This window comes from Esox lucius, chromosome 2, assembly GCF_011004845.1.
Source record: "Esox lucius isolate fEsoLuc1 chromosome 2, fEsoLuc1.pri, whole genome shotgun sequence".
Lineage (NCBI taxonomy): Eukaryota > Metazoa > Chordata > Actinopteri > Esociformes > Esocidae > Esox > Esox lucius.
The window spans coordinates 18,642,490-18,662,809 of record NC_047570.1 but is presented as its reverse complement, the minus strand read 5'-3'; the positions used below and the strand labels follow the sequence as shown (position 1 = coordinate 18,662,809).

Here is a 20,320-nt window from a genome sequence, read left to right as displayed (position 1 = left end):
CTTGAAGAACGCCTGTCTGGTCACCTCAAACAAAGAACATGACTGCAGTCACTAATGTATGCTCATCGCTAGACCTGTAATATAAAGGAATGGACAGAGTGGCATAGAGACCTGTTAATTCTACCATGAGCTGAGTGAGTTTCTTAACATACAAAAAACACCCTTGTGGGCTCATTTGTGTAACTTTCCAATCTTTGTCAGTGGCAAAAACAGTACTGTGCAAAAGTCTTAGGCACATGAAAGTCGAGCTAAATTAATTTTTGGGATATTTAGTGTTCATCTGTAAAACAAAACAACATAGTAATGTATATTATATTAATGTGTGTATATACAGGTGCTGGTCATAAAATTAGAATATCATCAAAAAGTTGATTTATTTCAGTAATTCCATTCAAAAAGTGAAACTTGTATAATGTAATATATAATACACAGACTGATATATTTCAAGTGTTTATTTCTTTTAATTTTGATGATTATAACTGACAACTAATGAATACCCCAAATTCAGTATCTCAGAAAATTTGAATATTTTGTAAAGGTTCAATATTGAAGACACCTGGTGCAACACTCTAATCAGCTAATTAACCCAAAACACCTGCAAAGGCCTTTAAATGGTCTCTCAATCTAGTTCTGTAGGCAACACAGTCATGGGGAAGACTGCTGACTTGACAGCTGTCCAAAAGACGACCATTGACACCTTGCACAAGGAGGGCAAGACACAAAAGGTCATTGCTAAAGAGGCTGGCTGTTCACAGAGCTCTGTGTCCAAGCACATTAATAGAGAGGCGAAGGGAAGGAAAAGATGTGGTAGAAAAAAGTGTACAAACAATAAGGATAACCGCACCCATGAGAGGATTGTGAAACAAAACCCATTCAAAAATGTGGGGGAGATTCACAAAGAGTGGACTGCAGCTGGAGTCAGTGCTTCAAGAACCACCACGCACAGACATGGGTTTCAGCTGTCGCATTCCTTGTGTCAAGCCATTCTTGAACAAGACACAGCTTCAGAAGCGTCTCGCCTGGGCTAAAGACAAAAAGGACTGGACTGCTTTTTGCATTTCCTCTGGAAATCAAGGTCCCTGAGTCTGGAGGAAGAGAGGAGAGCCACAGAATCCAGGTTGCTTGAAGTCCAGTGTAAAGTTTCCACAGTCAGTGATGGTTTGGGGTGCCATGTCATCTGCTGGTGTTGGTCCACTGTGTTTTCTGAGGTCCAAGGTCAACGCAGTCGTCTACCAGGAAGTTTTAGAGCACTTCATGCTTCCTGCTGCTGACCAACTTTATGGAGATGCAGATTTCATTTTCCAACAGCACTTGGCACCTGCTCCCAGTGCCAAAGCTACCAGTACCTGGTTTAAGGACCATGGTATCCCTGTTCTTAATTGGCCAGCAAACTCGCATGACCTTAACCCTATAGAAAATTTATGGGGTATTGTGAAGAGGAAGATGCGATACGCCAGACCCAACAATGCAGAAGAGCTGAAGGCCACTATCAGAGCAACCTGGGCTCTCATAACAACTGTGCCACAGACTGATCGACTCCATGCCACGCTGCATTGCTGCAGTAATTCAGGCAAAAGGAGCCCCAACTAAGTATTGAGTGCTGTACATGCTCATACTTTTCATGTTCATACTTTTCAGTTGGCCAACATTTCTAAAAATCATTTTTTTGTATTGATCTTAAGTAACGAGCTTACCAAAATTGGACAGTTGAAGACTGGAAGAATGTTGCCTGGTCTGATGAGTCTCGATTTCTGTTGAGACATTCAGATGGTAGAGTCAGAATTTGGCATAAACAGAATGAGAACATGGATCCATCATGCCTTGTTACCACTGTGCAGGCTGGTGGTGGTGGTGTAATGGTGTGGGGGATGTTTTCTTGGCACACTTTAGGCCCCTTAGTGCCAATTGGGCATCGTTTAAATGCCACGGCCTACCATTGTTTCTGACCATGTCCATCCCTTTATGACCACCATGTACCCATCCTCTGATGGCTACTTCCAGCAGGATAATGCACCATGTCACAAAGCTCGAATCATTTCAAATTGGTTTCTTGAACCTGACAATGAGTTCACTGTACTGAAATGGCCCCCACAGTCACCAGATCTCAAGTTCTGAAGGCGAAAGGGGGTAAAACACAGTATTAGTATGGTGCTCCTAATAATCCTTTAGGTGAGTGTATATATATAACCTTCCATTTGAGGATGCCCCACAGATGCTCAATAAGGTTTGGGTCTGGAGACATGCTTGGCCAGTCCATCACCTTTACCCACCTTTAGCTTCTTTAGCAAGGCAGTGGTTGTCTTGGAGGTGTGTTTGGGGTCGTTATCATGTTGGAATACTGCCCTGCGGCCCAGTCTCCAAAGGGAGGGGATCATGCTCTGCTTCAGTATGTCACAGTACATTTTGGCATTCATGATTCCCTCAATGAACTGTAGCTCCCCAGTGCCGGCAGCACTCATGCAGCCCCAGACCATGACACTCCCACCACCATGCTTGACTTTAGGAAAGACACACTTATCTTTGTATTCCTCACCTGGTTGCCGCCACACACGCTTGACACCATCTGAACAAAATATGTTTATCTTGGTCTCATCAGAACACATGAAATGGTTCCAGTAATCCATGTCGTTAGTCTGCTTGTCTTCAACAAACTGTTTGCAGGCTTTCTTGTGCATCATCTTTAGAAGAGGCTTCCTTCTGAGACGACAGCCATGCAGACACATTTGATGCAGCCTGACTGGCTGACCCCCCACCCCTTCAACCTCTGCAGCAATGCTGGCAGCACTCATACGTCTATTTCCCAAAGACAACCTCTGGATATGACGCTGAGCATGTGCACTCAACTTCTTTGGTCGACCATGGCGAGGCCTGTTCTGAGTGGAACCGGTCCTGTTAAACCGCTGTATGGTCTTGGCCACCGTGCTGCAGCTCAGTTTCAGGGTCTTGGCAAACTTCTTATAGCCTAGTCTAGGCTATCTTTATGTAGAGCAACAATAAAAAAAATTCAGATCCTCAGAGAGTTCTTTGCCATGAGGTGCCATGTTGAACTTCCAGTGACCAGTATGAGGGAATTTCAACATGGGACCTTGTAACACTAATGAGTCACATGACACTGGGGAGGGAAAATAGCTAATTGGCTAATTTCACTTAGGGGTGTACTCCCTTTTGTTGCCAGCGGTTTAGACATTAATGGCTGTGTGTTGAGTTATTTCGAGGGGACAGCAAATGTACACTTTTATATAAGCTGTACCCACACTACTTTACATTGTTGCAAAGTGTCATTTCTTCAGTGTTGTCACATGAAGATATATAATCAATTATTTACAAAAATGTGAGGGGTGTACTCACTTTTGTGAGATACTGTATATATATATTATTAAAACACTTACTACCTATCACGCTTTCACCATCTCCTCTCCCTCTGCCGCGCTCTGATTCGCCAATGTTCTAGAACACTGGCCCTTACTTGCCCTCAGCGCAGTAACGAATCAGCTCCCTTCACCTGCACAAACCTGGTCCTCATCAACCCTCATCATCCACCTACAGTGGGGAGAACAAGTATATGATACACTGCCGATTTTGCAGGTTTTCCTACTTACAAAGCATGTAGAGGTCTGTAATTTTTATCATATGTACACTTCAACTGTAAGTGACGGAATTGGGAAAAAAATCCAGAAAATCACATTGTATGATTTTTAAATAATTAATTTGCATTTTATTGCATGACATAAGTATTTGATACATCAGAAAAACAGAACTTAATATTTGTTACAGAAACCTTTGTTTGCAATTACAGAGATCAAACGTTTCCTGTAGTTCTTGACCAGGTTTGCACACATTGCAGCAGGGATTTTGGCCCACTCCTCCATACAGACCTTCTCCAGATCTTTCAGGTTTCGGGGTTGTCTATTGGGTTAAGGTCTGGAGACTGGCTAGGCCACTCTGGGACCTTGAGATGCTTCTTACGGAGCCAGTCCTTAGTTGGCCTGGATGTGTGTTTCTGGTCATTGTCATGCTGGAAGACCCAGCCACGATCCATCTTCAATGCTCTTACTGAGGGAAGGAGGTTGTTGGCCAAGATCTTGCGATACATGGCCCCATCCATCCTCCCCTCAATACGGTGCAGTCGTCCTGTCCCCTTTGCAGAAAAGCATCCCCAAAGAATGATGTTTCCACCTCCATGCTTCATGGTTTGGATGGGGTTGTACTCATCCTTCTTCTTCCTCCTTCCTCCTCCTCCTTTTTCCTACAGACGAGTGGAGTTTAGACCAAAAAGCTCTATTTTTGTCTCATCAGACCAAATGACCTTCTCCCATTCCTCCTCTGGATCATCCAGATGGTCATTGGCAAACTTCAGATGGGCCTGGACATGCGCTGGCTTGAGCAGGGGGACCATTTTAATCCATGATGGTGTAGTGTGTTACTAATGGTTTTCTTTGAGACTGTGGTCCCAGCTCTCTTCAGGTCATTAACCAAGTCCTGCCATGTAGTTCTGGGCTGATCCCTCACCTTCCTCATGATCATTGATGCCCCACGAATTGAGATCTTGCATGGAGCCCCAGACCGAGGGAGATTGACCATCATCTTGAACTTCTTCCATTTTCTAATAATTGCGCCAACAGTTGTTGCCTTCTCACCAAGCTGCTTACCTATTGTCCTGTAGCCCATCCCAGCCTTGTGCATGTCTACAATTTTATCCCTGATGTCCTTATACAGCTCTCTGGTATTGGCCATTGTGGAGTGGTTGGAGTCTGTTTGATTGAGTGTGTGGACAGGTGTCTTTTATACAGGTAACGAGTTCAAACAGGTGCAGTTAATACAGGTAATGAGTGGAGAACAGGAGGGCTTCTTAAAGAAAATCTAACAGGTCTGTGAGAGACGGACTTCTTACTAGTTAGTAGGTGATCAAATACTTGTCATGCAATAAAATGCAAATTAATTATAAAGAAAATAATACAATGTGATTTTCTGGATTTTTGTTTTAGATTCTGTCTCTCACAGTTGAAGTTTACCTATGATAAAAACTACAGACCTCTACATGCTTTGTAAGTGGAAAAACCTGCAAAAATTCGTCAGTGTATCAAATACTTCTTCTCCCCACTGTATATTTAGCCCTCTGTTTCACACACCCCTGGTACCTATTGACCCTGTATCGCTTGATGCCAGAGCTGTGTCTGTGTTTCTGGTTTAGCACATAGTATCTTGTTTAGTGCTTGTATCGCACCCTTTTATTTGCCCAGTAATGTTTTGTTCAAGAACTGCACTTGTTTCCTGTGTCTCCATGCTTGTTTGATCTACTGACACTTCCCAAATAAATGGTGCCTAAGACTAGTATTGTATGTGCCTAAGACCAGTACTGTATGTGCCTAAGACCAGTACTGTATGTGCCTAAGACCAGTACTGTATGTGCCTAAGACCAGTACTGTATGTGCCTAAGACCAGTACTGTATGTGCCTAAGACTAGTATTGTATGTGCCTAAAACAAGTACTGTATGTGCCTAAGACTAGTATTGTATGTGCCTAAAACAAGTACTGTATGTGCCTAAGACTAGTATTGTATGTGCCTAAGACCAGTACTGTCTGTGCCTAAGACTATTACTGTATGTGCCTAAGACCAGTACTGTATGTGCTTAAGACCAGTACTCTATGTGGTTAAGACCAGTACTCTATGTGGTTAAGACCAGTACTGTATATGCCTAAGACCAATACTGTCTGTGCCTAAGACCAGTATTGTATATGCCTAAGACTGGTACTGTATGTGCCTAAGACCAGTTCTGTATGTGCCTAAGACCAGTACTGTATGTGCCTAAGACTATTACTGTATGTGCCTAAGTCCACTATTGTATGTGCCTAAGACCAGTACTCTATGTGGTTAAGACCAGTACTGTATATGCCTAAGACCAATACTGTCTGTGCCTAAGACCAGTATTGTATATGCCTAAGACTGGTACTGTATGTGCCTAAGACCAGTTCTGTATGTGCCTAAGACCAGTACTGTATGTGCCTAAGTCCAGTACTATATATGCCTATGACTAGTACTGGATGTGCCTAAGACCAGTATTGTACGTCATTTGGCTCATGACTTGGAGTACAGCAAGTGTAATTTGAACAAAGAGACCAGGCTCTAAGTAATTAGAAATCTTTAGTGCCATTTCATCTCTCTTATCTTGTTTGAAAAGCCACGGTGAGAGGACCCTGTAGTGATTTTGTCCAAAGCCATACACATCTAAACTCTGTTAAGTGAGAGGGGAAATAAAGGAGTAAGAGAAACACAGTGAGATTAGATGGATGAAATGGGAGTTTCAGAGTTGCTTTTAATAAAACATAAGCAAGTGAATGTCGGGAGGCTCTGTGGTTAGGGTTGATTGAGATGGATGCAGTGAATCTGAAACAGTAAGTAACAAGAAAACCTTTACATAACAACACAGTTCTATCTGGGAACAGGACAGTAGCACAGGACAGGCAAACTGACTCTGGGCCTGGGAGCCCCATACAATCTGAAAACGCTCACATCTGACAAATAGAAAGCCATATTAAAATGCTTTTACTTCGTACATTGCACTGAGGGGTTATATTGTAGAAATGTTTCTTTCTCTCATTAAACAGACAGTCTTAACACAACTTAAAGGAGAAATTAGGGTTAACCGTCTTGCTCAAAGACTGTTTAGAGGCCTTACTCAACATTATTATGTTAATGTTTACTTATATTTAAATATGAATTTTTATTCATACTTTAAGCAAGACACCTTTTACCATTATGTTGGACAGAAACAATGTTACAGAAAATTTAGTTTTCATCCCAATTGTATTGTGAAGGTGTGTAGGTTCTTAGAATGACAAGTTTAGTTCCAATTCTCAAAGCACAAACGGCTGAGCCTATTTTGCTGAAGTTTTGCGTTGGGTGGGGGGCCAAATTCACGCAGGTGTGTCCTTCCTTCCGGCACACACAATCCTTAGATCTTAGTCTTTCTTGAGTAGGCAAATATATTTAACATTTAAATGTCCATATACCATTTTTCAAAAGTCCTTTACATACACCTCCTCATTTGACCTGTGGAACAAGTGCCGTATGTCTGGAGCCTCTGGACTTTGCATAGCATTTAAGGCCATAAGATGGCTAAACAAGACTTACAAATGATAGGATGTCAGGAGGAATTTATCATCGTCGACTGTCAGTCTTTGTACAGTCACTCCAGAATTGAATGTGTGCACACACATGATGTTCATATAAAACATACCATGTATATAAACGTTGCAGACTTTGAATGAGCTGCAACTGTTACTATTTATTACCAGCTGCTCCCCCACGTACATAGAACCTCCCAGAAATAGCTTCTGTCTTCATTTCCTATTCATCTATTTTTATTCTATTTGCTCACATTTATTCTTATTTTTGGGAACAAACCCGGAATAAAACATTTCAATGTCAGTCAACACCTGTTGCTAATGAAGCATGTGACATACACGATTGGATTTGTAAGCTTTCTAAATCTCAATCCAACAGCCCTGGTATTTCACAGAGTTTTCATTTACTGTATGGATGAGTGTGCTTGCATGCTTTTTGTTTTTTATTTAGCCTTTTTCCAGATATGCGTGTGTATGCATACATGACTCAAAAAGCATTGTGCAAAACAAATGTCACCAAACTTCCTCAGGAGAAGATTGAGAGTTACGGTCACCCAGAATATAGTCTCTTAAGGCCACACCTCCAATCTCATCTGGCCTCCTAGCAACATTCTAGGCCTGGTTTAATAGGCTACCCAGAATAGCACACTAGTCACTGCTATCCGAAGCGAGACATACAGCGACTAAACCTGATTAGTAGCACACAGAGTTAATGCATGTCGAAGTGCACCTGCCGAACATGAATGAAAGGACATAATGAACATTAAGGATAGAAAGGCAAGCATCCCCCCTATGTTTTGACCCCCCTAAGTGAGTGTTCTCCAGAGGTGCCTAGGACCAATTAATGTTGCTGACTTGTCCTGTACCACGATTTGTGGCCAAATTCTACCTTGAACTACTATTTCAAATAGATGACATGTTTAAAGGCTTTTAAACTAGCCAATCAGCAGTCTACAAACAGATGAGCTGGCCAATCAGCAGTCTACAAACAGATGAGCTGGTTAGTCAGTAGTCTACAGATGGATATGTTTGCCTGTCAGCGGTCTACTCACCAAATGAACACACATCATCTTGTTTTCAGGGTACGCACATCCCATTCATACACAGAAAAGCTGCTGAACTTATTTAAAATTGGAAAATAGGAGTACAACTATATTGTACATTTTAAGTTATAACAGGGGAAATCTTGTAGAAATTGTGGGCTAGGTGGTTCGAATTTAACCCACTGCTTTGTCAATAAAAACTCTCTGTTTTTACACACTGTCTCTATCTAGTAAAGCAAATACATGCTAAATATATTTAAAAAAATATATATCTAGAAACACTGGCCGAAACTAAGTCTTGATGTTGAGAACCTTTTTACTGATGTGATGTTATTGGTGGATTTCACTAAATTGTGTGTGTGTGTGTTTGTCAAAACAGAAACCAATAAAGACATCCAAAAGTTGCTGAAGCCTTCCAGCTCAGGGGACCTGTCCAAGGAGTTGTACCACCACCAGTTGGGGGAGGAGGAGGGGGGGCTCCCAGGACACACTGCTGGCCTGCTGCACGTCACAGAGAGGAGGCGTGAGTACCCAGAGGAGGGGAGTGGGGTGGATGAGTGAAGAAAGGATTTGGGGAGGATGAGGAGAGTATGAATGAAGGGGTGGATGAGGGGATCATTTTAGGTAGTAAGGTGGACATAGCTCTTCATGGTTCAGGTTAGTTGTATTCATCTGACAGCCATCCCAGACCTGGTCAGGGGGACTTCATTTTCATGTACTGTGTGGATGCTGGGCTCTGTGGAGCAAAAACCTCAAAATGAAATCAGTGACCACAGAATGGAAATATTTGTATCAGATTCTTTCCTAGATTAGCAAAGAGACCAGGAATGTAACTCAAACCATCTCTTCCTTTTATAGCCCCTGCCCTGTACCCGTAGTCCAATTCTCCCTTTTCTAGGCCCCTCCCTGTACCCTTAGTTCATCTTTCTCTTTTATAGGCCCTGCCCTGTACCCATGGTCCATCTTTTCCTTTTATAGGCCCTGCCCTGTACCCATGGTCCATCTTTTCCTTTTATAGGCCCTGCCCTGTACCCATGGTCCATCTTTTCCTTTTATAGGCCCTGCCCTGTACCCATAGCCCATCTTTTCCTTTATAGGCCCTGCCCTGTACCCATGGTCCATCTCTTCCTTTATAGGCCCTGCCTTGTTCCCATGGGGCACCTCACCCTCCCATCCCTCCTCACACTAAAAGGCATCATTATGTGTCTGTTTCCCCAGAGAGGGAGCCCTCTGTGTCTCTGTGGCTCTTTGCACCAGGCTGAGGCAGTGGCCACACACACAGACACACACAAATAGAGAAACACTCAGTGAAACAGAGAAAGACGGACAGATGCCTCACAAGGAGGTCTTTATCAGGGAGAGACAGAGAAACAGTGAAAGAGACACATAGACCGTCAGATACAGAATGACAATGAGACAGAGAGAGTGAGACAGACACAGTTAGACAGAGAGATAGAGACAGAGAGAGACAGAGACAGTTAGACAGAGAGAAAGAGACAGTGAGACAGTTAGACAGAGAGATAGAGACAGTGAGACAGAGACAGAGAGAAAGAGACAGTGAGACAGTTAGACAGAGAGATAGAGACAGTGAGACAGAGACAGTGAGACAGTGAGATAGAGACAGTGAGACAGAGACAGTGAGACAGAGTCAGTGAGACAGAGACAGTTAGACAGAGAGATAGAGACAGTGAGACAGAGACAGTGAGACAGAGACAGTGAGACAGTGAGACAGAGACAGTTAGACAGAGAGACAGAGACAGTGAGACAGAGACAGTTAGACAGAGAGACAGAGACAGGGAGAAACAGCTACTACAGTCCAACATTTGTGGCAACCAGCCTTGATGCACCAGCTGGAGAGAGGGGGAAGGGGATCTGGAGAGTGAGAAATAGAAAGAGGGAAGGAGAGAGGGGGAAAGAGGGGGTAGAAGGGGAGAGAGAGGGAGAGAGAGAAAATAGGGAGAGAGAGAGGGGATAGTGGGAGGGAGGGAGAGAGGGAGGGAGAAAGGTGGCGTTGTCTAATCTCATGTGTTCTTTTCCAGCAACCCTTTTATTATTAAAAATGTTTACTTTTATTTCCTGTATCTGTTTATGTATTGTGAGGAATGAATAACCATTGGATAACGTTGTGTATTGCCCTCATGATGAATTTGACAGGAACCAATGACCTTATGTTGCTTCTGAATGCCAGTTGATTATTTCTTTAAACTATCCTACTCAACGGAAACAGGAAGCCCCTGTAAAAGTCTGAGTGTGTAATAGTATCAGGTCCGGAAATAATTGGACACTGAAACACGTTTTGTTATTTTGGCTGTTAAATAATGAATATCGGCTTAAAGTGCAGTCTCTCAGCTTTTATTTGAGGGTATTCACATCCAAATTGGAGGAAGGGTTTAGGAATTACAGCTCTTTAATATGCAGCCCCCTCTTTTTCAAGGGACCAAAAGTAATTGGACAATTGACTAAAAAGCTGTTTCATGGACAGGTGTGGGCTATACCTTTGTTATTTATTCATCAGTTAAGCAGGTAAAAGTTCTGGAGTTGATTCCAGGTGTGGCATTTGCATTTGGAAGCTGTTGCTGTGAACCCACAACATGCAATAAAATGAGTTCTTAATGGAAGTGGAACAGGCCATCCTTAGGCTGCAAAAGATAACAAATCCACCAGAGAGATAGCAGGAACATTAGGAGTGGCCAAATACACAGTTTGGTACATTCTGAGAAAAAAAGAACAAACTGGTGAGCTCTGCAGCACAAAAAGGCCTGGATGTAATTTTTGTAAATGTTTTATGACCTGGACCATTCATAAGTGTCAAGAATAGAAAGACCAGATTAGACTTTGCCATAAAACATCTAAAAAGCCAACCCAGTTTTGGAACAGCATTCTTTGGACAGATGAAACTAAGATCAACCTGTACCAGAATGATGGGAAGAAAAAAGTATGGAGGAGGCTTGGAACGGCTCATGATCCGAAGCATACCACATCATCTGTAAAACACAGTGTAGGCAGTGTGATGGCATGGGCAAGTATGGCTTCCAATGGCACTGGTTCACTAGTGTTTATTGATGATGTGACAGAAGACAGAAGCAGACGGATTAATTCTGAAGTATATAGGGATATATTGTCTGCTCAGATTGGGCAAGACACAAAGTTGATTGGACTGCGGTTCACTTTCAAGATTGACAATGACCCAAAACATACTGTGAAAGCAACCTAAGAACTTTTTAAGGCAAAGAAGTGGAATATTCTGGAATGACCGAGTCAATCACCTGATCTCAACCCAATCCAGCATGCATTTCACTTGCTGAAGACAAAACTTAAGGCAGAAAGACCCACAAACAAACAGCTGCAGTAAAGACCTAAAAAAAGCATCACAAAGGAGGAAACCCAGTGTTTGGTGATGTCCATGCGTTGCAGACTTCAACCAGTCATTGCCTGCAAAGGATTCTTGACAAAGTGTTAAGTGAACATATTATTTATGATTGTGTTAATTTGTCCAATTGCATTTGAGCCCCTGAAAAATGGGGACTGTGTATGAAAATGGTTGCAATTCCTAAACGTTTCATACAATATTTTGTTCTTGAATTAAAGCTGAAAGTCTGCACTTCAATTGTATCTCGGTTGTTTCATTTCAAATCCATTGTGGTTGAGTACAGAGCCAACATGATGAAAATTGTGTCAGTGTCCAAATATTTCCGGACCTAACTGTAGCTGTGCTACCGTGCTCATTTTGCAAAGCGGAGACCATATCCCCCATCTTCACTTGGTCCTCATTATAGGGTGCTCTGGCCAGAATGATGATCAATGAACTGTGGATGGCTGGAGGGCTTAGGAGGGGAGTCAGGTATACAATAGAGGTATTCTGTCTGAGTTCCTTGACTCCCATCAACCAGACTACTGCCACTGACAGACCAACTTACTAACCAATACTTAGTCTTTATGGGGAAATACGCCTTTTGTAATCATCCATCCCCTGCATTTGGTTTCACTATTTCCTATCTTAATCTCGGTCGTTGTCTTTCATTTTCTCTCTACACTTGAGTTTGTCCATTTTTCTCCATCTGGCAGCATTCGTGAAAAGAGGGAGACAGTCAGAAAGAAAGAAGCAGGCAGACAAACCAACAGACAGACAGTGAATGTACAGAACAAGGACAATATTTATTTCTGGGTGTGCTTTTTTCCTCATTAGACCACTGTATCTTCTTAATAATGAGAATCCACAATGGCTTTGGTCTCTCCAATGGGCTCTCCCAGAGGAACAGTCATGAGTTGAGAGTAGGCAGCACCCATTTCATCCTCTTTCTCTAACCAACCTAGTAGAAAGGGAAAATGTGTTACTTATCAATTATTCATGATAAAATGGTGATGAGAGAGGGATGAGAGTGGAATGGGGTGGGGGCACAAAATAAACAAAGGGGAGTGACTGAAGCCAGTTGAGAGAGAGAGAGAGAGAGAGAGAGAGAGAGAGAGAAAAAGGGAGGTGTGGCATTTCATTTTTCTTAAACCTTTTGGGATCATCTCATACTCTCTCGCAGTTCTCCTTTTGCTTGGATACTCTAGAAACAAACAGAAAGTCCTTTTTTTTTTGTCTGTGGAGAACTCATCTAAAAAAGTTATTCTCCATACCCTGATCTTAGAACTGCCCTTTGACCTTTACACACACACACACACACAGACACCCACACAGTATTATAGAAAATGGCCCAGGACTCTGCTGCCCTATTGGGCTATGTTGGAACTGCCTGCCTGTGGGGATGAGACGGCCAAGACAACAGAGGTGGCAGAACAAAGAGCTTGGGTCCCTAATGGAGCGAGTCACTGCATGTTTGCAGAGAACAACAGGGTGTTGTCCAGGGTTATGCCAAGGCTCTGGGGTGGAGAGCCTGAGAAGCCCACCCATGACAGAGAGGAGAGGAAGGTGGGATGCTTCACCGTGTACAGCAGAGGAGTGAGTCTGCTTTGGCAAATGCTCCTTGCACTTCAAAAAACCTTCCACATTCTTTTTTGAATGAGAAAATTCTATTTAATTACCCAAAAAAAGGCCTGTAGGGGCAACAAGACAAAAACATCTAAGACATTTTTATTCATGAAACATTTCAAAGGTGTACAGTGAACACAATAGCCTTTATGACTGGAATAAGGACTCCCAAAAATGAAAAGTACAATCACAATCACCAAAGGAAAATCAATAAAAGGGCTAACTTGATCCAAAGTGCAAAAATTTCAAAGACTAACAGAATAGACCACTGTAATAGCTGAAAATCTGTGACTGAAACAAGAGGGTTAGGGAAGCATACGACATCAAAGCCCAGGTGCTTGAAGAGACAGTGTGTCCATCCAAGATCTGCTAATTATTAATCGATAACACAAAAGCTAATCAACACATGAATGAGGACAATAACTGCTTGGGTGTGGGAAGACAGGTGTCTTGGCCCCTTGTTCTCGTACTGGGGGATCCTCCCCTTTGCAAGACTCTTCCTTGGTCTTTCCATTCCTCATAGCCATGGTAACTGACTTGGGGTGCTGCTTCTCTCGTGACCACGTCAGTATTTTTGGAATGATAATAATGCCAAATGCGGTCACGTTAAATTGTAGATGTGTAAAACAATTGTTGAGTTATTATAAGAGACGAGAGGTTTGTCCTCCAGTGGTAGATTTTCCATGGGCTGCTTTCCAGGGAGTGCAAGAAAGATAGGACCTTTTTCAGAAATGAGTGGCTCAGCAGATACCCATGGGCTGCTTTCCAGAGAGTGCAAGAAAGATAGGACCTTTTTGCAGAAATGAGTGGCTCAGCAGATACGGTTTTGGCTTTAAGAAAACGAAGGTGTTTTAGAGAGGCAAACAAAGATAATAAATTTAATTTTGGTGTAATTCCAAGTGGTACTCCCTCTCAGGCTAGTGGAATTGGCACTTTTCAATAGGACCATTATCAGGATGAGCTAGTCAATAAATGCCTGCAAAACAAACCATTTTCCATATGCTACCCCTCAACAGGTTTGTTGGGATGAATTTATTTGGTTATTTAGAAAAGCAGTGTGTCTATGCTAAATAAAAAAACTAATAAATGTCTTCCATTTTGCAAAGTTAACCTGTTTAATAAGCAAGCAACAATGGAGCGATAATTTGGCATAGACTCGACATGTTACACTGTGTGACCAATAGTTGGGTCAATCTCAGAAAGATAGTTTTAGATTTTGAGGTTGTTTCCCTCAAAGCTAAATGGAGCATTTTGACCGTACAGTATATGGGTAAATAGGGGCGTGTTGAAATGTACAGGTGCTGGTCATATAAATAGAATATCATCAAAAAGTTGATTTATTTCAGTAATTCCATTCAAAAAGTGAAACTTGTATAATGTATACGTTCATTTCACACTGATATATTTCAAGTGTTTATTTCTTTTAATTTTGATGATTATAACTGACAACTAATGAAAACCCCAAATTCAGTACCTCAGAAAATTTGAATATTGTGAAAAGGTTCAATATTGAAGACACCTGGTGCAACACTCTAATCAGCTAATTAACCCAAAACACCTGCAAAGGCCTTTAAATGGACTCTCAGTCTAGTTCTGTAGGCAACACAGTTATGGGGAAGACTGCTGACTTGACAGCTGTCCAAAAGACAACCATTGACACCTTGCACAAGGAGGGCAAGACACAAAAGGTCATTGCTAAAGAGGCTGGCTGTTCACAGAGCTCTGTGTCCAAGCACATTAATAGAGAGGTGAAGGGAAGGAAAAGATGTGGTAGAAAAAAGTGTACAAGCAATAGGGATAACCGCACCCTGGAGAGGATTGTGAAACAAATCCCATTCAAAAATGTGGGGGAGATTCACAAAGAGTGGACTGCAGCTGTCGCATTCCTTGTGTCAAGCCATTCTTGAACAAGACACAGCTTCAGAAGCGTCTCGCCTGGGCTAAAGACAAAAAGGACTGGACTGCTTTTTGCATTTCCTCTGGAAATCAAGGTCCCTGAGTCTGGAGGAAGAGAGGAGAGCCACAGAATCCAGGTTGCTTAAAGTCCAGTGTAAAGTTTCCACAGTCAGTGATGGTTTGGGGTGCCATGTCATCTGCTGGTGTTGGTCCACTGTGTTTTCTGAGGTCCAAGGTCAACGCAGTCGTCTACCAGGAAGTTTTAGAGCACTTCATGCTTCCTGCTGCTGACCAACTTTATGGCGATGCAGATTTCATTTTCCAACAGCACTTGGCACCCACTTGGCACCTGCTCACAGTGCCAAAGCTACCAGTACCTGGTTTAAGGACCATGGTATCCCTGTTCTTAATTGGCCAGCAAACTCGCCTGACCTTAACCCTATAGAAAATCTATGGGGTATTGTAAAGAGGAAGATGCGATACGCCAGACCCAACAATGCAGAAGAGCTGAAGGCCACTATCAGAGCAACCTGGGCTCTCATAACAACTGTGCCACAGACTGATCGACTCCATGCCACGCCACATTGCTGTAGTAATTCAGGCAAAAGGAGCCCCAACTAAGTATTGAGTGCTGTACATGCTCATACTTTTCATGTTCATACTTTTCAGTTGGCCAACATTTCTAAAAATAATTTTTCTGTATTGGTCTTAAGTAATATTCTAATTTTCTGAGATACTGAATTTGGGATGTTCATTAGTTGTCAGTTTTAATCATAAACATTTGAAATATATCAGTCTGTGTGCAATGAATGAATATAATATACCCGTTTCACTTTTTGAATGGAATTACTGAAATAAATCAACTTTTTGATGATATCCTAATTATATGACCAGCACCTGTAAAGAGCCATGGTCATGCATGAGACTTCAGACTAAGAACAAGTGGCATTTATCAACGGTGATCTCCTAACGGTGCATAAAACGGTCGTAAGTTCATTTGATAAATCTCACCCTTTTCAGTTTGTACAACTATTCTAAATTCCATTCACAGGTACAATGTAGGATATTTTCTATGCAATGCTGATCAATGAGGCAGTTGAACTTCATCATGAGGTTAGAGAATGCCAGCAGACCAATGACGATCAGCATAGTGGAAACTTCAATTGAGTGAGGAAGAAAGCAGAAAGGAAAGTGCAGTGGACCAGCGTGAGCCTCTCACGTCATTTAATGACTCATTAAGTCCTTTTGCCTCTGATCCCCTACGGCTGCAGACAACTCATTAGCGGACTTCAGAAAACTGCAGCTTGTCAATCCAGAATATCTTTACCTTCATCACCTCTAATCTGTCTCGTCACTGGCGTTCTTTTTATCTTTACTGTCTCCCACTCAACCTCTCTGTTGTTCCGCTCATCTTCTCCCGGGAGGGCTCGTGTCTGAAGCCCGAGGCAGATGGGATCAGTCTTCTAATGTCTATGAACATGTCTGGTTGGTACATTTGCGCAAGACACTATAGACAATCCGTCATCCAGGTTGGAACTAAGTGCTCAGATATGTTGAAATGTTGTTTTCAGATTAAACTGTAGAATTCACTTGTCTGAAAACTTTTGGCACCCATTGAAATGTATCTACGTTGCCGCCAAGTATTTGGTTATGTTGTTAGGCTGTATTTCAATTTAGATTGTAGAACAGTTGTCTAAAAACGTATGGCGCCAATTAAAATGTCCAACTCATCCCTTCAGAGATGTAAATACAGTAGTGTCAGGCTGAGTTCTATGACATGATTATTGACGCTCAGTTTGATGCGGTGGTTCTTGACTTGTAAACCAAAAAAACTAAAAACATGAATTTATTAATAAATAAATAAAATGTATCAGGTTAGTGAGAGAACAGAATCAAAATGGAGCTGTGCAGCAGGAGAACAGAATCAGCTTGGAGCTGTGCAGCAGGAGAACAGAATCAGCTTGGAGCTGTGAAAGCAGGAGAACAGAATCAGCTTGGAGCTGTGAAAGCAGGAGAACAGAATCAGCTTGGAGCTGTGAAAGCAGGAGAACAGTGTGGGGAGAGGGTTGTGATCCACCCTGGGGCTTTTTGCTGCCTGACTGGTAGAGAGAAATGTTCTGTCTGTCTCCATCTCTTTGTTTCTCTGTGTCTCTGTCTCTCTCTTTTTGTGTCTCGGTCTCTCTCTTTGTCTCTCTCTGTCTCCCCCCAAACCTAACACACTCACCCGCAAGTAAAAAAAAATCTAACTGGCCTCGCTTTCACTGGGACAAGCTTTCACATAGACACATACGTTAAGACCCAGACACCTACACACATACGCAACGTGCAAAGACTCCCTTACTACTACCACCGTACAGAATACATAGTCAGCATTCCATGCCAACGATCGCTATGGAATGCCAAGCAGCAGGCGGCGTGTTAGACCAGCCTGGTGTGGTGAAAAGATATACGCATGATCCACAGTGCCTGTGACCAAAATATACATTTCACTGCCATACCGTGTTAATGCTGTCCGTGTGGAATGTTTGGACTGTCATGCTTTGTTCCACTTGTTTTTCTATGTGAACAGAAACAGAACATGTTAACAGCACAGTCGTGCCTGACGGATTTTGAAGCATGGTATCAGTTACTTTTTTAAATGAAGAACAGTTGCCATGGGGTGGATTGACCATGTGAAGTCAGGATGGTCTGTGGCACAGGGCTTGTTCTCAGTGAGTTATGTGGGCAGCATTAAGCCCCAGTGATACATTACACCTGGCTAGTGAGTTGTCCCTGGGCTTACCATAAAACCTTCTCCTTATTAGTGCATAAGTATGACCTCACACATTCACTTTCTCTCTGTACCCTGACCCCTTGGTATTGCAGAGCCTCTGAGCAGCGTTTCCTCCCTGGAGGTTCACTTTGACCTCCTGGACCTTACGGAGCTGACTGATATGTCTGACCAGGAGCTGGCTGAGGTGTTCGCTGACTCCGATGAGGAGAACCACAACGAATCACCAGCAGGTAAGGCAATGTTCAACCAGACATGTCTACTGTGACAGACTAAAATATGCTGTTTGTTCACTTTGAGGGAACCATAATCTAATGCAATTTCCTTTGGTTCCTTGAACTTAATATATGCTTTGGTGTATGTCAGAGTAGTCACACTGCCTTTCTGTTCTCCCTCTACAATCAAAATCATATACTCTGCCTTTGGAAAATATTCAGACCTTCACTTTCTCTTGTTGTGTTATGGTCTTAACTTAAAATGTATTCATGTATTAAAAAAAACTATTTTAGCCAATATATTGAAGACAAAAAACTGAAATATCTCATCTACATCACACTCCCATTGAGCTCAGATCCTATGTCCTATGACTTAGTAAATCATCATAGTGCAGAACGACAGCAGGGTTTTCTGCAGCGGCACCTTGTCCTCAGATAAGAGTGGGGTGTTGGCTTTGTACTCCTAAAGAGATGTAGCGAGGAGAGAGTTACCCATGCAAACACACGTGTACCGGTCCATGCCGTCACACCCACCCAGCCAGCCAGCCTTTGATTCATCCTCCTCTCATCATTTGCAACCCCCTCGTTCTCTTTTTGCATTACATTCAGCTTGTCACTGGAACAATCCATGTTTCAGATCCTGCAACACTGTTCCAGTTCCCAAACAATCAAAAGTGTCTAAAGAGTTACAGGCCTTAAGGCACTGACCTCGGTCATCATTAACACATTTGAATGTCTAGTCCTGCAGTTTGCCTAAGAACCCAACAGGTCTCTAGACAACATTTTCAAAATGGGCCTCTCAGGGGTTTCAAGCCTTTTCCACCAGGGGCCCTATTTTACATTCAAAACATTTGATACATATGTTTGATTATAATCAAAAAAAAAAAAAAAAAAAAAAAAAAAAAATATATATATATATATATATATATATATATATCAGAAACATCCAAAACCTTTACTTACCAAAAACAAGTTTAAGGAGAAAAAAATAAAAAATAAGAAGACAAATGGTGGTGAGCTCAGCAATCAACAGTCTGGTAGACTTCTATAGTGGATGACCGAAGAATGAAGAATGCTCACCTGTCTGACAAGCATTCAACTGTCTGGCAGTTCAGGATCACTCTCCAGGAAGTAGGTGCGGATGTGTTAGCCACTACCAACTGCAAAAGATCTCTCCAGCAGGACTACAGAGGCTACACTGGCAAGGTTATTGACAAATGAAACAACGATTAACCAAAGTGATGTGATGAGGAAAGTATGAAGACAAAAAGGCCCAAGATCCACAGCATATCCCCTGGTGGACAGGAGGTGGCCTGGGCATGTATGGCTGCCCCTTGGAACTGGCTCACTTACGGCTGATGGCAGCAGTAGAATGGATTCTAAAATGCACAGAAACATATTGCCTGCTAAAGTACAAGCAAAAGCCTCTAAACTCATCAGGCCATTCATTGTTATACAGCCAGACAATGAATTAATGACTTATAGTAGAAGAGTCACTGACAAAGCACCACTTGTGTTCAGACCTGCACAGATGCTCGAACAGCTAGAGTAAAGAACAGACCACTGTCTCTCCACATGTTTCTCTGGCAGCATCTCTATTTGCCCCTATATCTCTCTCTGGCTGTAAAGGGTATAGTCAGAGTGAGATAATAAATCCAGATTGTAATCAGATCTGGCTGGTGAGATGATATTGTCTGAAAGTAAACAAAACCTCACAACCAAGTAATCTGCTTAGCTGGGACTCTATACTGTAGACTGGACATCTCATCAGTTGTACTTTAAAAAATGTTAATGTTGGCCTCGGGGGATCATACGGGCTTGAATAAGGTAAGAGGGCCACACTGACAACGGGATATTATTTCCTTGCTGTTGCCATTTTCCCAAAATATTCCCCTACGCATCATTTAAGGGATTATTAAGCTGGAAACAAACATGAAAATATAGTATCTATGGTGTGTGTTTTTTATTATTACATTTTCAAACCATACAATTAGGTCCGGAAATATTTGGACACTGACACAAGTTTTGTTATTTTGGCTGGTTACCAAAATATATTCAATTTACAGTTAAATAATGAATATGGGCTGAAAGTGCAGTCTCTCAGCTTTAATTTGAGGGTATTCACATCCATTTTGGGTTTGGGATTACTTTAATACAGTATGTAGCCCATCTTTTTCAAAGGACAAAAGTAATTGGACAATAGAGTCAAAAGCTGTTTCTTGGACAGGTGTGGGCTATCCCTTCATTATTTCTTCAACAATTAAGCTGGTTAAAGGTCTGGAGTTGATTCCAGGTG

General features: G+C 42.2%; 1 protein-coding gene across 2 annotated transcripts in view; it reads left to right on the top strand.

Annotated features, from left to right (window-relative positions):
* Window positions 1-20,320, top strand: part of dbndd1 (dysbindin domain containing 1) — a 35,292-nt gene that overhangs the window by 9,397 nt on the left and 5,575 nt on the right. For both annotated transcript variants that reach the window (XM_010879373.4, XM_010879365.4), the window contains 2 exons: window positions 8,548-8,691; window positions 17,905-18,042. In XM_010879373.4, coding sequence (XP_010877675.2) covers window positions 8,548-8,691; window positions 17,905-18,042 — 282 coding nt within the window. The remainder of the gene's footprint in view (window positions 1-8,547; window positions 8,692-17,904; window positions 18,043-20,320) is intronic.